This window comes from Toxotes jaculatrix, chromosome 21 (assembly GCF_017976425.1).
Source record: "Toxotes jaculatrix isolate fToxJac2 chromosome 21, fToxJac2.pri, whole genome shotgun sequence".
Taxonomy (NCBI): Eukaryota; Metazoa; Chordata; class Actinopteri; family Toxotidae; genus Toxotes; species Toxotes jaculatrix.
Window position 1 is genome coordinate 19,589,738 of NC_054414.1, and position 15,625 is coordinate 19,605,362.

General features: G+C 42.4%; 1 protein-coding gene across 2 annotated transcripts; it reads right to left on the minus strand.

Annotated features, from left to right (window-relative positions):
* Window positions 1-517: 517 nt before the first annotated feature.
* On the minus strand, window positions 518-15,317 carry plekha1b (pleckstrin homology domain containing, family A (phosphoinositide binding specific) member 1b). 2 transcript variants are annotated; one of them, XM_041066620.1, is made up of 13 exons: window positions 15,238-15,317; window positions 11,848-12,033; window positions 11,101-11,157; window positions 10,718-10,763; window positions 9,618-9,715; window positions 8,952-9,077; window positions 8,453-8,590; window positions 8,206-8,274; window positions 6,334-6,398; window positions 6,145-6,208; window positions 5,877-5,966; window positions 4,431-4,504; window positions 2,392-2,794 (listed from the first exon to the last, which is right to left on the minus strand). In XM_041066620.1, exons 2-13 carry the CDS (start codon window positions 11,986-11,988, stop codon window positions 2,536-2,538), a joined length of 1,227 nt encoding a protein of 408 aa, XP_040922554.1. In that variant the 5' UTR covers window positions 11,989-12,033; window positions 15,238-15,317; the 3' UTR covers window positions 2,392-2,535. The 2 variants fall into 2 exon arrangements, with proteins under 2 accessions (XP_040922552.1, XP_040922554.1); XM_041066618.1 differs by lacking the exon at window positions 4,431-4,504 and having other exon boundaries at window positions 518-2,794.
* Window positions 15,318-15,625: the final 308 nt, after the last annotated feature.

A 15,625-nucleotide genomic window follows, 5' to 3' on the forward strand; every position in this document is an offset into this window, starting at 1 on the left:
CTAGCTTTCTTTTTTTTTGATGGTTTGTTTATGAATGAATTATTTCAGTGATTTTGGTTATGTTTTGTTTCTTCTGCCTTTTTCTGGACTTGAAGCCATGTTGTGGAAACAGTATCATCATCATCAGAAAAAGTCTCTGTCATGACTAAATGATGTGAAGGTAGAGTGAATAACACACTTAAATGAGTGTATTATTCACGTGTATTCAAGTCACACCATCACGTTGATAGCTGTTTAATTTGTGTCCCTGTGAGCTCTGTCATGTTGGGTTTCACAGAAATAAACTCGAGAGGACGCTGCAGTAATTCAAACAGGATTGCTCAGTGTTTCTGTCCAACAGACACATGCACTGAGGGCTGTGCAATAGCCACATAAATGTCTCAATCACATTCTGCCTCAGTGATGTTCTTCTTGTGCAACTCCTGTAGGTGTGGGACATGACTGCAACCTATTCTGCTGCAGTGGGACTGATGCTCTGCAGCCATCGTCCAGAAATCATGACCTAACGACCAATAGCCACCTGAGAAGAGTTTATTTGGAGAGCGTCCACCCAATGAGACAACTGAATGAAGAATGGAGGCTTCCTCTGCCCCTTACATTTGGAAACAGCGACACCCAGTGGACTATTTGCTTATAATTCTTGAGTGTTTTTACACTTTCAGTAAGAAGTAACAGGGTTGGAGCTGAAGTGAGAAAGTATAGAGAGGAAAACGAACACACTGTTTCCATCTTTTTGAGGGATTTGTAGAAAAATAAAGAAAATTGACCAGACATGTTACTCTCCACCACAAACCTCAAGTCTGACATCAGAAACATCACTTCTTTTTATATCCAGTGTGAGCTCATGTCACCACTGTCTCTTAAATCCCTGTTAGCAAAGAAAACACCTGAATCCAGGTTCTTTCCAAAATTCTTTCAATAAATAGAGCACATGGTCTTAGAATCAAGTTCAGACTAAAAAGGGTCAAAACAGCTCATCATTTTTTTCCCTATCATCTCTTTAGAAAGAACAATGCAGGCACTTTACCCAGCTTATGTTTAACAGAGTGGGGGGTGGGGTGGGGGTATGTGCATGCAAACATGCACACGTGTATAAAAGTCAGTAAACAACATATATATGCAGATATTTTCCTCAAAACCATCTGATCACTGTGAATAATAAAACCATCAAAACTAAAAGCAAATGAGAACAAAAATACCCACAACCAGTCTCCAGCACAGAGTGTGAGAGCCCACAGACACCAAACCTGCAAAAATGAGTCCAAAAACAACATTTACAGATCAACAAATCAACAATGTGAGTTTGGTTTCATGTCTGTTTCATATCTTTAAACTAAAAACACTAAAACAAATGCATCAACATCAGGTGGAGCTTAAAAAGCAACGGTAACATGAGTGTATAGTGCAGGAGCTGAGGTGAGTAAAGCTGGTGAGCAGAATGAAAGTCAGCTCAGCTCTTCGGTCCACACCAGCGTCTGATTCATTAAAGCCCCTTTAAGTCGTCTTATCTTCGGTTTGGAAACATTAAAAAACGTTTGACTGTCTGAGGTCACATCATTTACCAAAGTCAAATGCTGCATATTGTGGCTTTGGTAAATTTCATGTTTTCACCATTTTTTTGTTGTTGTTGTTGTTGTTTTCTAAGTTGTATGTTGTAAATAGAAGATTTTCTCTAAAATTTACATGAAAAACCCAAATACAGTAAGTTACCTGGAGATGAGGAGAGGATGATGAGGCTGAAGGTGAACAGTTGTTCATCTCTTTTTATATACATTTAATAAAACAATTCATGGCTCCACATTAATTATAATTATAAACAAGGCTTCAGTCTAATATCAGACACTAAATGTATTTGGATATAAAGGTGTGATGGACTGTTTGTCTGCGTGATGCTGTTGGTGAATGGGTGAATGTGTCCTTATTTAAACTCCGGTGATGCTGAAAATGTTTCATCTTTAACTTACAGACACTATAAGTGAGAAGCTGGATTAGTCAGTTTCTCAGCAGAGTTCGATGCAGATGCTGCAGAAAAACCACGACGGCAAACTTTGGTTTGTCTGTTTCTTATATGAACCATGGAACCCGCCCATCATCGTGTGACGAGCGGGTTTCATGCTTCTTACGCTGCTGAAACATCTCAAAACTTTACAATATCTAAGGGTTATTTTTCTTTGCAGGACAACATGGTTTTTGTTTGTAAGATTTTATCCCACATGTGCACTCACGTACAAACAAACTGGTCCCAGGAAGGACCCAACTGGTCCCAGTTTTGTAGGAGGATCATTTGGCAAGTCAGGTAGTTTTTTTAAGCACACAGAGCAGTCTCAGCACAAGGAGCTTGTGTAGAAGTGTGTGTGTCCTTTTTGATGATTGTCAATCATCATCATCAGGTTCATCATCATCAAATCAGGGTAATGTGCAGGTCAGAATTCTCAGTGGTGCAGCGGTTCAGCTCCTCCTCACCACCACTGCCAACAAACCCCAGCTCAGAGATTTGGCTGCGGAGTTTCCACAGGGACTCGTCTCCCCCCTCCGTCACTTTGAGGACTGCACCGTCTCTTGCAGCGACAGGCGGGAGCGTGCCGGAGGGAGGGGCATCATCACGGACTGGACACCGCTCAGCCTCCACGGAAGCAGGCCCAGGAAGTTGTCCTGGTGGTGTGTGTCCAGTGTGAGGCTGAGCGCCCGCTGAGGAGGGGCTGGAGGAGGATTGTGGGTGGTGTAGTTCCTGGTCGAGGGGGTAGTAGAATGTGGAGGCAGATGTTGGGGAGGGAGAAGAGAGCTCGCTGCGCTCCTGGAGAGAGAGAAGGAAGTGGGAGAGGAAGTTAGAGGAAGGAGAGCGATGGTTGAGAATGATAGACGGACAGATGGATGGATGAACAAAGCAATGCCTCTGTGGATGGATGATGAATGGATCAGTGGAGGTGAGATGGAGGAGGACGGGATAAAAGTTAAACTATGTCAGAGTTCTTCTCTTCAATCAGACGGGAGTGTCTTATCGATCTACAGATCAGAGTCTGAGTCACTTTGCCAAACTAAAATCTTTATCATTTACTTTAGTGAAGGAGGGAAGGATATTTGTGTGACACCTTATCTACTGTGGCATTAATGGATTTAACAAAATAAAGAGAGAGTGAATAGAAGACACACAGAGGGAAGAGAGTGAGGGAAACCTCTCGTTCTGGGTTTTGTCAATATGTCAGTGCTCCTCAACACAGAGACACGTCTCCTGAATACTACAGATTTATGGCCATCAGGCTGACTCATGTCTGTTTCTCAGAAATCATCGTTTCCTGAAAGGCTTGTAACACAAGTGGCTCGTAATACTACGATGCCCATGGGCCTTAGTCTGTGATGCTTTTTAAGAACTTTGGCCATGTTTTCAGTTAAGGTAACATTTTACCTGATAGCTTTATTGCTGAGATATGGGGTCACACTATCCACCTAAATGAAATGTGTGTGACTGTAACACAAGGGCTCGTGCAGTTACAAGCGACACGTACGAACGAGCGAAGCTGCAGTTGCCAAGGAGCAGGACAGGAAGCTGAGAGGCAGCGGGGCTTGGTGACTGGACGATGAGCAGCAGTGGAAGGGACAGGAAGTAGGCAGCAGGACTCAATTGGGGAAGGTTAGTACGTCACTGTCAGACCTCACTCTCTGAAAAGCACCCACACAGACACACACAGACACGCAAAGGAAAAACAGAAACACAACATGACAGAGGGTTAGCGGGAAAAAAAAGAAAAGGCTCATGAAGAATTTGGTTTTGCGGCGTCCTGCTGGGAGTCTGGAACACTGTAAATGTTAAGACATGAATAATGACACACAACATGAAAAAACAGCTGAGACAGGGAATTAAAAAGTGAAGACATGAGTGCTCATGTTGTGAGGATGAAAAGGAAAGTATAATCGGACTCGACTCGCGTGGATGGATGGATGGCTTCTAATTTTGTTGGTTGCGTGTCAAAGTAAAAATATCAAAAAGAAAAAGAAAAAAAAGAAGCTGGGATGTAAATGGACCAGTGAGTTAATCAGTCAGTGGCACATCAATAAGACAGCGATGACACCTGGGTGGGATGAGTTATGATGGTGGACGCAACATACAAACATCATTCAGACATGAAATGTTCAGGAGTGTCGAGGAAGCACATCACCTTGTAGGCCTGGGTCATACACCTGGACTGATCTACACCTGGTCAAAGGTCAGCTAACATGTGTTACGTATGTGTATACCATAGAGGTAGCAGCAACTTTAGGATGGAGGAACATTACAGGGTTCACTCTGGTGTTTGTGCTGCTGGCTAAAAATAAGAAGAGCTCATTTGGAAAACCAGAGAACTCCTGTAGTGTGAAGGGTAAATGCTCAGAGAGGAGAGGATGGTGGCTGGGGAGAACAGGGGGGTTCAGGGAAAGGGCACGGGGTCACATACGTGCTGCCTTCACCACTGCAGAATGGCGTATACCTCTGTATACAAGGGCTGGACAGCCTTCTGGCCTGACGAATCTGAAAACAACAGTTTACAGCATTGCTCAGTTACAGTAAGGTGAAGAGCTTCTTTCCAAAATCCATCCACAGAGGCATTACTGCCCGAAGAGAAGCCAGAGAGGAGGAGAAGTTATACTGTCCTGTTAAACCCTTTTTCACCCGTTACCATTTCTGTGCAACCATTTGGCATTAACTTGTGTTTTGGAGGGAAATGTGATGCTGCCCAGATCAGTACAGGAGAAAGAACTTTCATATTATAAATGCTGGCATAATATTACTGCTGTTTCATCGATTGTTCCATTATGTAAAGGTCACAGAGAGTCTTCCCCTCTGACTGGCTGGATGCTCTGCATCATTGTTCAGTTTACTGAACGGCTCTCATATTTTGTCTGAAGTACTTTAAGCTGTTAAGAAAGTTGCCTTAAGTTAGTTGACAGCTCATCCCACCTGTTTAAAGTAGTTAGTAGAATACTGTAGAAAAGTAACACTTGCAAGTTTGACAAAGACTTGACAACACAAAGTTTGTTTTCACAGTGAAAGTTTGTGCTGTGAAATGTTGAAAATTTCCTTTAAAACGTCCAGAATCCTTAGAACGAGAAACCATCAAATGAATTTCTTTTAAATCTGTCCATGAGAGAAAGAATGAGCTTCCATCTCACTGCATGATGAGAAACAAGACCTGACAATATATATTCACTGAAATCTGTCAACAGGTTCGTAAGATAACCTGCTAATTAGCAGAGAAAGTCACAGGCCCAAAGACATAACTGCCTTGGTGAAGTTAATAAACTCTTCTGGCCGGAATTACAACCCACAGTGTTAATGAAGTGTGTGTGTTGAAGTGTCGCTGCCTATGAATGTTGTTAGTTTCATTTATATTAATGCCTCATGATTGTGTTATTTTTTTGTTCCGGTGGATAATTGTGTGGTTCTGGAAGGAAACTCTTCAAACAGAGAGAAGAGACTGAGGGAGTGTGAGTGTGAGTGAGTGTGTGTGTGTGTGTGTGTGTGTGTGTGTGTGTGTGTGTGTGTGTGTGTGTGTGTGTGCTGAGGTAGACAATTTGTACAAAGAAAAGTGAAATACTTCAGTGTATGAAAACACGTTTCAGTCATCGTCATCATCAGGCTGTGAAAATCCTGAACAAACATGCACTGATTCTGACAATGTTTCCGGCACCATGTTCATTACATTAAAATAATTCACATACATGTTATCAACTGACAACACTCACTGCCTAACGCATAGTGACTGAATATGACTGAGGTCAAACTGATCTAAAGTGGGTTAGAGATGTTTGTCCTCTGCAGTAATCTCTTCTGCCACAAGATGGAGCCACCTCACCTGATATGACATGAACACCATGAACCATGAGTCTGATGGAATACCTACAGTGTTAGCTGAGCGTCCGGGGCCACGCTGAGCCACGATCGCTCCTGAGATGGCCTTAATCCAGCTGTGCATGTCCTCTGGGCTGTCAGCCTGACACACACAGAGGGAGAGTGTAGATGCATGATACAGCTGAACTGGGAAACTAAAGAACTCAACTATCATTTGATATTTCTTCACTCACCATAATGTGGTGAACATACATATGAAGTGTTTAAGAGGAAGGAGCCAAACTACAGCTGAAGAGCAATAATATGTTTATGCGTGTTACCTGAATGTAGAAGGTTCTGGAGCTGGTGACCATCTCAAACAGGTTGTCCCTCATCATTAGCTCACTGCAGAACACAGGACAGGGACAGAGCAGCAGCAGTTTTTAATCACCTGTGATGTGATGCCCTGAACTGACCCAAACACCTGGAGAGCAGCAAGTATTCACCTGCTGACGAGGACTTTAACTGACCTTTGTTTGCATTCCTGAACTTTGTGAATCTCCTTCAGCGGGATAACTCTCAGCGCCTCCCTCTCCTGTGGGGAGGAGAGAAAACAAAAACATTTTACTTCAGCAGCTAAAAGAAGCAGAACCACAGATCTTAAAATCTCTTGTGTACTAAGTTTCTCCTGTATTTGGTGAACTGATGCAGATTTTTATCTGGTCTCACTCAACAGGAAACAAAATACTTTGTACCAGCATCCTTTACTCCAGTGAGATATAAGACTGAAACAAAAGTCTGCAGATGATTCAGGGATAAATATCTTGTATTTAGGCCCAAGTGCAGAAAACAACAACAACAACAAAACAAACAGAGAACTTTTGAATAAAGATCCTGAACTTTGCTCCGAGCAGGCGAACACTACACTTCTACTATTCGTATTGTATTTGAACATGTTTTGATGTATCACACTGTATGAATCAATCAGCCAATCACGACACAGGAGCTCGCACTGAACATGAACATTACACAAATATTTCAAGATCCACAAACATGTATTTCTTTTATTTGTGGTGAGTAAAATCATAACCACAAATCATATCTACAGATCAGCTGCGTCATGGACAAAAACCAACAAAGAAGGAAGTCACAAATGTCACTGGGCCACAAAGTGACAGGAAGTGATCCACAAATGTACAAAACGTGTTTCACATGTACAGACGGATCCACAAACGTATAAATGTTCAGTTTACAAAAGTTTGTTACAGAGCAACTGTTCATTACATTTACTTTTATTTATTTGGCAGCTGTTTTTGTCTGAAGTGACTGACTCGGCAGTGGCCTCCCTCTGCTGCTTACTGAATCATCATAGTTGGCAACTAATAATTAAAGGCTATTTAAAGATCTTTTCTACTTGTGGTGTGCCACGTTTGATTCTCCTGTTTCTTTTCATGTATGTGACATGTGATCTGTATGTCACTGTGTTTTATGAAATTACATTAAGGCTATGTACAGAACATTTTTATGAAATCCTTGTTGCATTCATGATTAAACACAGTCAAACATGTCCTCACAGCTTTGTCTCTCTGCGTCCTCGTGAACGTACCAATCAAGTTTCTCTGACAATGACTTTTGTGATATTTTTGATTCAAGAAATGACATTTTCTCTGCAGCTGTGATCATCATGTTGCTCTGTTTCATGCCTTTAGTGGAAAATATAAAGGCATGAACGTGCAGCCAGTATGAGCACACACATGCATACACACACGCATACACACACATACTCTGGGTGTGTCCAGATATGTGCACAGACAGGCTGTGGTTAGGACATGCTAATCTGTCCACACGTGGATCGCATGAGGAGGTATTCAGGAAACATGCTGCTGCGTGCAGACACACAACTCCCTGAAGGCACAACAAGCCTCACTGCGCACACACACACCACACACACACACACACAGCCCCTTACCCTAAACCTAACTCTAACCTTAACCATAAAATGTCCACACAATACTGAAATATCCTCACATGGTCTCAAACATCCACACAACCACACAGAAAGACATGTACCCATGCAAACACAGACATACACACACACACAGACATACACACACAAACAAACACACAGCTTATTAGCTTGTGTGTGTGTGTGTGTGTGTGTGTGTGCTTGTACTTCTATCTTTGTGAGGGGCTTTGGTTGGTTCAGGTTAGAATCAGGTCAGGGTTAGGCATTGAGTTTGGATGGTTAAGTAGAAGTGTGTGTGTGTGTGTGTGTGTGTGTGTGTGTGTGTGTGTGTGTGTAAAATAAGCCAGCAGTCAGTGTGTTCACATGTTACACAGTATCCTGGTTACAGGCTGCTTTCTGCTCTAACATGACTCTTTTAAAAACCGTAGTTTCTCACCAGCTCAGATTTGTAGTAGCTGAGAGCATTTTCATCCAGCATGAAATATCTCCTCTTCCAGTTCTTCATCTGAGGAAGAGAAGCACATCTATCAACACCGTCGTACTTCTTATTTAAAACATTAGGAATCATTCTCTGGACACACAGACATTTGCGTACATGAAGGTTCAGAGGGATCTGGACGAAAGTGTTGGACAAACCAAATAAAAAAAAAACATAATCCACAGATTAACGTGTGTGCACTCACCACAGCTCCCTGTTTGACACAGTATCCGGCCTTGATGATGGCCTGGTCCTGCGCTCCTCTGGACAGGAAGTAGGGCAGCTGATTCTGACACCGCTTCACGCCTCCACGCTCTGCGCCATTCTGCCCCTCCCCCTGCTCCTACAACACAAACATGCACAAATATTCTGTATATGGATCATAGTCTCAAAATACTCATGACACAAAACACTGGTGACCATGTTGGCACACACACACTTATTTACACAGAATTTTATTATTTTCCCCACCAACTCTTAAAGTGCTCCGCAGTATGTCTGTGTTTAGTTCAGTCACCAGTGTTTCAGTGAAGGTGCTTATTTCACTGGAAGCTTTTCAGTCATAAAATTCAAACCAGCCATCACTTGTCTGTGCTGATGCACACTGGGTCACATGCTTGTGGCTGCATACCAGTGCAGACAGGATTGAACCTGCCGAGTTGCTGCCAATATAGCACACACAGAAGTGTGTGTGTGTGTGTTACCTGTGTAGCGGTGATGATAGGGACTCCTCCTATGATCTCAGTCTTGTAGGAGACCTGTTTCATGGCTCCCAGTGCTTCCTGGGGAGTCTCTGCATGGACGGTGTGGCCCTCGCCAGGCTTTGGCACCTAAAACACAGCAACACCTTCAACACACTTCTGTCAAACACAGATTAATGTGGATCAGTCCACTGCTAACAATAGTCCCTAACTTCTGCACCATTTCCTCCTGTTGTTGAAAGTATCTATCTGTTTTAGGAAATGATCAAAACTTTTAAAAATAATAAATAATAACTATATATTTGTGGAGAGGAAAGAGGAACCACTGTGTTTCACTACGTTTCACAGTATTTGCTGAACACCAAAGTTATCTTTAAAAGGACCCGCTTCACAGTGTGAGATAACACTTCAAGGACCAGATATTCGTGACCCTCCTCCGCTGACCGGAGACCTCTGCACCTGCAGGTAAATATAAAACCATGGCTTTCTTGTTCTATTTGCCTTTACACTCTGTTAAGCCTGAACTGAACTTTATCTCTCTGGCCTGATGGGTGATTTTCCATCTGATGTAGCCTGAGGCAGATGACAGAGCGGCATACAACAACAGGAGAAACAGGGTCATCCATTGATCCATCAGTGTGTGTGTGTGTGTGTCTGTGTGAGGCTCACAGTAATCTTGGTGGCGTTGTTGAGAACATTGATCCACTCCACCAAATCCTGCTGGTCATTGGCTTGCAGATAAAACTTTCTCATTCCTGCATTTATAACTTCAGAGAAAGGGCAGAAGAGACAGAGACAGAAATGTGAATGTGAGGTTTGTTGCCTTCGTCTTATTTTGAAACATTAGACTAGAAAATGCAAGAGGAAGAAGAGAAATACACTGAACTTCATGCAAATCATGATCTAAAAATATCAGTTTGTTTCTCGATTCTCAGAGGCGGAGGACGTGTGTGTTACTGCGTATGTTAACATCCCATTCTGATGCAAATACACACACACACACAGGTCAGGTCAAGGTTATTGTACAGTTTCCTCCTATTGAGTGACAAAATGCTACCGTTGGCCACCAGAGGAAAAACAACAAGTAGCAAGGGACAAAAGAGAGGAAATAAACCTAACGGGAGAGGAAAGGAGGGAGGGAGGAAAAAAAGGACAAGAAAGGGCAGAAGGGGAGCAACAAGGAAGGAGTAAGAATGAAGATTGGAGGGGAAGAAAGGAAGGAGGAGAAAGGGTAGAGGAGAAGAGGAACAGGGTGAAGAAGGTAGTGAAGTAGTAAAGGAAAACTGCACCCATCTGTGATGGTCATTCTGAAACCATGCGCATTAATCTTCTGCCATAACAGCCCCCATTATTCTGCTCTCAGTCTTTGCACCAGATGCTGAACCTGCTGCAGGGATTTGCTCCTGTTCAGCCATACAACCGTTACTGAGGTCCAGCACTGACACTGCTGATGAGGTCTGGCTCAGAGCCTGTGTTAGACGGGGTTGAGGTCAGGACTCTGTGCGGGCTGTTCAAGTTCTTCCACAACAAACTGGGGAAGAATTTCTTTATATGCACGAGGTCATGGTGACATGGTGAAACAGGAAAAGCCTAAACAAAAACACTGGAAGCTCACTGTCATCTCCAACTGGATTTCACTGGAACTAAAGGGTCTTAAGGTCACCAAAAACACGTTAGTATGTGGATAGAGCTACAGTGAAGGTTAAAAGGGGAAAAGAGGAAACAAATGTAGAGAGAGAGGTGGAAGAAGAAAAGGAAGGTGAACTTACCAAAGCAGAACTCAGCCTTTGGTCTGAGTTTGGTGGCATCACTGACCTGAACCAGAGAGCAGAGGTCATAAAGGACTGACTCGGCTTACAGACAGTAGACAGTTTAAAAAAAAAAAAAAAAGAAATACATCGCAATGAAGACAACTACAAACTAATGTTAGTGTGCTACCACCCGTGATACCACTGTAACATGTTTGTGATGTGTAATCTTTATGATGATCTCTATGATGTTTATGGCGATCACCATCTTAGTTATCACCTCAGCACACACTACAATTGGCTGATTAGCACTAAATATAAAGCACAGTTAGGTATTTTATCTGAAACCAAAGTATTAGATGCACTGAAATTGTGTGTGTGTATGAATTTGAGAGAGGACTCACCTTGGAGATGTAGGTGAGTTTGAGAGATCCCACGTTCTCTGCACCTTTAGGCAGATTCTGAACAAAGACAGAAATATCGTCATTACCTTTGTTATCGTTGGTATTTGTTGTAATATCAGTAGTAAAAGTCGTCAGCCTCAGTCAAAGATCTGCATCAGTGCCACCTGCTTTCTGACCGAAGACACATTGTTTGGGGAACTCCCCACTATGGGAAATATAAATACTACTACTTACATTTTCAGTTTCTGTTCTGGTTCCTCTTTGTCAAACCACTAAAATGTGTTTAAGAAGGATTTATCCAACTCATTACACACCTTTCACAGATTCAACCAATCATATTAGAATCTGTGTTCAGTGTCGTCCTGTCTTATAAATCCACAACTTTCTTTTTTACACATCATATTGTAAACACCACACATCTGGTTACATATCTTCTACCTTACCACGGTATTTTGATTTATTCTTTATACTGTAAAATGTATTCAGACTTGTGTGACTATGCACTTGAAAGAGATGAGGACAGACAGAAGTTCAGAATCAAAATCAAGGAAACTTGTTCTCGTACCAAAATCCTTTCTAATGACACTAAACACACCACAAACACACACAGACAGAACATACAGAGTATTTATAGACACAGCGGTTTGCTTGGCTGGTTAATATGTTTTCAGTGCTGACTAATAAAAGAAGAATTTGTACAGACATTAGAAACATGTTATGTTATTACACACACGTCCACAGCCTCACCTGTGGGTTGTCCATGTACCACAGCAGGCTGCCGTGCTGAGTGTCCAGGATGAAGTATCGGCGCAGGAACCTGCCGCTGCTCTCATTCTCCTCGATGTCCAGGAAGCCGCAGATGCGATTCTGTCGGTCCACGTAAGGCATCGTGACCCCGGCCAGCTCAGCCCGCCCTGGGGCATCACAGGAATACTGCCGGGAGGACAGACAGCTTTACATTTATCAGCTGACACTCATTCAGAGCAAATTACATCAAGTGCATCAGGTTAAAGGCACTATTTCAAACTGTCTATTTTAAATATGCAGTGAGGCTGACAGGGCTGTAAAACTCAAATGAACATGTCGTGTCCAGTCACAATTTGTAGTTTTACTTCAGGGATAGTTACGTTCTGGAACAACAGTCAGGCACAGTCACTGAGTGCAGCGTCTTCATGCTAAGATAAGCTAACCACAGCCTGACTGACCGTGCAGCGATGTGCAGAGGTGGATCTTCTCACACTGCTCTCAGAAAGACAACAGATAAGTGTGTTTCACAAAATGCTGAACTTGTCATCGCACCTAATATCTGGCGTCATGACACTGTGGTCTGTGACTGTGTGGAGTCTCATCAACATCAGCAGACACTCTGTGTCCTCCCTGCTGATGAGACTTTGCCTAAAACTGAGGGACAGTGTATAAAAAGGGTTTCACTTCTCATACATTTTACATTCATATGGTGTCTGTGGGGTTTGAACAAAATCTGAGCGAGTAACAGTCCAGCTGCTGAGATTCATGCCTTCTGAAAGCTTCAGTTCCCTTTCAGACAAAACGTGCAGCTACAGGCAGGTGACCACCCAAACCTCCTACACACACAACCAAGAAACACTTAAATAAGGATTCAAAGAAGCACCTGTGGCTCCTGTGATGAATCGTAATCTTGCAATGTCAATTCAAGCAATTTTTCTGTTTCAGGTTTGTTTGTTTTTTTATTTCACTCTGTTACAGAGGAAGAATTTCAAAATGCAGGAAAACACCTAAAAAGTCCTGAACTCTGAAGGAAGCAGTGTATTCTGTGTGTGTGTGTGTGTGTGTGTGAGAGAGAGAGGAAAAAAAAAGTTCTAGTGCTACTTAAAGCATGCAGCAATTAACAGAGAAGATGCTTGGTAAGTAGACACACATACACCCACACACACACATACACCCACAAACACACACACACACAATAAGAAAGGGAAAAAACTGAATTTCCTTTGATAGCGAAGTGAGACCCACTGTGTGTGTGTGTGTGAGTGTGAGTGTGAGTGTGTGTGTGTCACTGCTGTCATTGTTCAGCATCACATGAACACTATATACACACACAGCCATAGAAGTTAAAGACTCTATTGTTTTCTACTTCAGGTGCTGTGATTTACACACTCAGCTCGTACCGACTGATTGGAATCAGTGGTTGTGTGCAGACTTTCTGTGGGAGTCTTCACTCTGCTGACAGCAAACCTCTTTTTTTTTTTCTGGTACCGACCAACATGTGTCGTAGCGATGAGTATCACAGATTTTCAAGAACTGAAAGCTTGCCCTGAACATCTGCTCAGATGTGTCAGATATTATTCATGTGGACTGGTTTGTGAATCACTCAGTAAAGTTATTGGTTTTCTTGTTAGAGTAAGACGAGATGTATTTTTTTGGTATCAGAGCCAAACCCAGGTATCACACTGTTCTAGTATAAAAACCATATTCAGTCCTACTCACCTGTGATTCTGGATTTTATGGAAAACCTGATTTCATTCATCATCTAATGCAGAACTGTGTTTGTATTCTGCCACGTGGTTGAACAGCCGTAGTTTCTATCAAGATATGAGTATACAGCAACACTGCCAGCCAGAGTACTGCCGACCCACCCATCCACAAAAATGGAGACGGGAGCTCGGGATGGAGCGGCCATCTTTTAAAACACTATTGTTGTGACTTCAGCATCTGTTTCCCTCGTTGGCTTGGCTCTCATTGGCTGTTTATTCCTACACACTCAGGACACATGGTGACTTTATTAGACAGGCCTGTTGAGTCTAATCAAGCCTGAAGGTTACTACATCTTTAACAAATTTTAAAAGTGTTAAAAATCATAAAATTCCACATGCTTCCACATCATGGTCCACGTGATTCTTTACACTCCCTGAAAATTATTCTGGTGGAGAGTATTAAAGTCATTTAATAGTAATTTACTGATTCTTTTTTACTTACACCTGCCTTAAAGATGCAGTACATGCAACATATGTGAAATCATAGAACGTAAACACCTACTGACGACATGTCAAATTCCTAAAGTTATTATCTCTGACATGACCTCAAACACCCAGTAGTTTTTCTGTGAGTACCACACCTATGAGTGTCAGAAGGAACAGTTGTTCTCCAGTGGGTGGTCAGGTCAGAGGACTAGAAAGCAAATGGGTTTTGGTTTCCCCCTAAAGGTCTGATGTGCTTTTCAATCCAAAACTACACTGATCTCACACAGACGTTCAGATCATAACATACATGTATGACAGGCCAATTCTACAACTTCTTACAGCTGCTAGAACGAAAACCAGAGATCAGAAAGTCCAACAATGGGAGGAAAACAGATGAGCTCACTATCCGTGACAACAGGTTTATATTCATTATTTGATGAGTATTTTCTCAATTAAGTGATGAGTCTATGAGCAAGCAAGAACGAAAAGAACATTTCTGATTTAAAAAGAAAATACTCAAAAAAATGAATCAGCTATCAAAGTAGTTTGCGCTTCATCTTCTTTTGATCGACCAATCGATTAATGGTATCAGCTCTATCACAGTCTATCACAAAGACACAAGAATCTACAAGAAAGTATGAAAAGCAAATTCAGTGTAAAACATCGGAGCAAACACATCAGAGCACAGACACACTGTACATCTCTGTGGGGGTTTCAGAAGAACTACAGGACATTTTAAATGTCTTAAAGCGTGAAACTCACCACAGGGACACGCGATAGAGATTTTATCAGAGGAAGAACCTGGAATTTCTCAGAATGAGCGAATCAAAGGGAAACCTCCAACAGTTTCCTCCATATTAATCACCCTGGATTATTTATCAGAACTCCACTACTGACGCCGCACTTTCCATCTGGATCTCACATCAGCGCATAGACCCACACGTAGGAACACCAGTACAACGACCACTGCTGTGAATAAGTGAATTTACAGACAATTCCTCCCCGTGGAGATCAAACTGTTGTCACGGGCCTACAAACATCGTCCGATTTCCTCTCCCGCCTCCATTACCCGTCTGTTCAACACTTTATACTGATGATTTATTATTTTTTTTGGGAGAATATTTATCAGTGTAAAAACAGGGTCTGACCGTGCGGCGGCACACGGGCTGTAACAGCGGCGGATCGTGGGTTTACTTACACAGTCCGGCTCAGTCCGAGTCCAGTGTGGCAGCTGTCCGGCACCACCGTCAAGTTACAGGCACAACAACACACTGCTTCCGGTGTCAGCTTCAAAAATAATCGTGCGTTGACAGAAGAGTCACTTCCATGTGGACTTCAAAGTAAAACACCCTGTAGCACAAGGGCTGAAAGTAAAGAGCATCATTAATAAATGTGAAAAACTCGTCCTTGGGCAAAATTACACATCGTTGTGTGAATGTATTTGTTTGCTTAAATAAAAAGCACTGTATGAACGTGTGTGTGTGAATGGATGAATGTGACATGTAGTGTAAAAGCACTTTGAGTGGTGGAAAATACCAGAACGTTCTGTATAAATGCGGCCCATTTACCATTTAATGAGAATGACA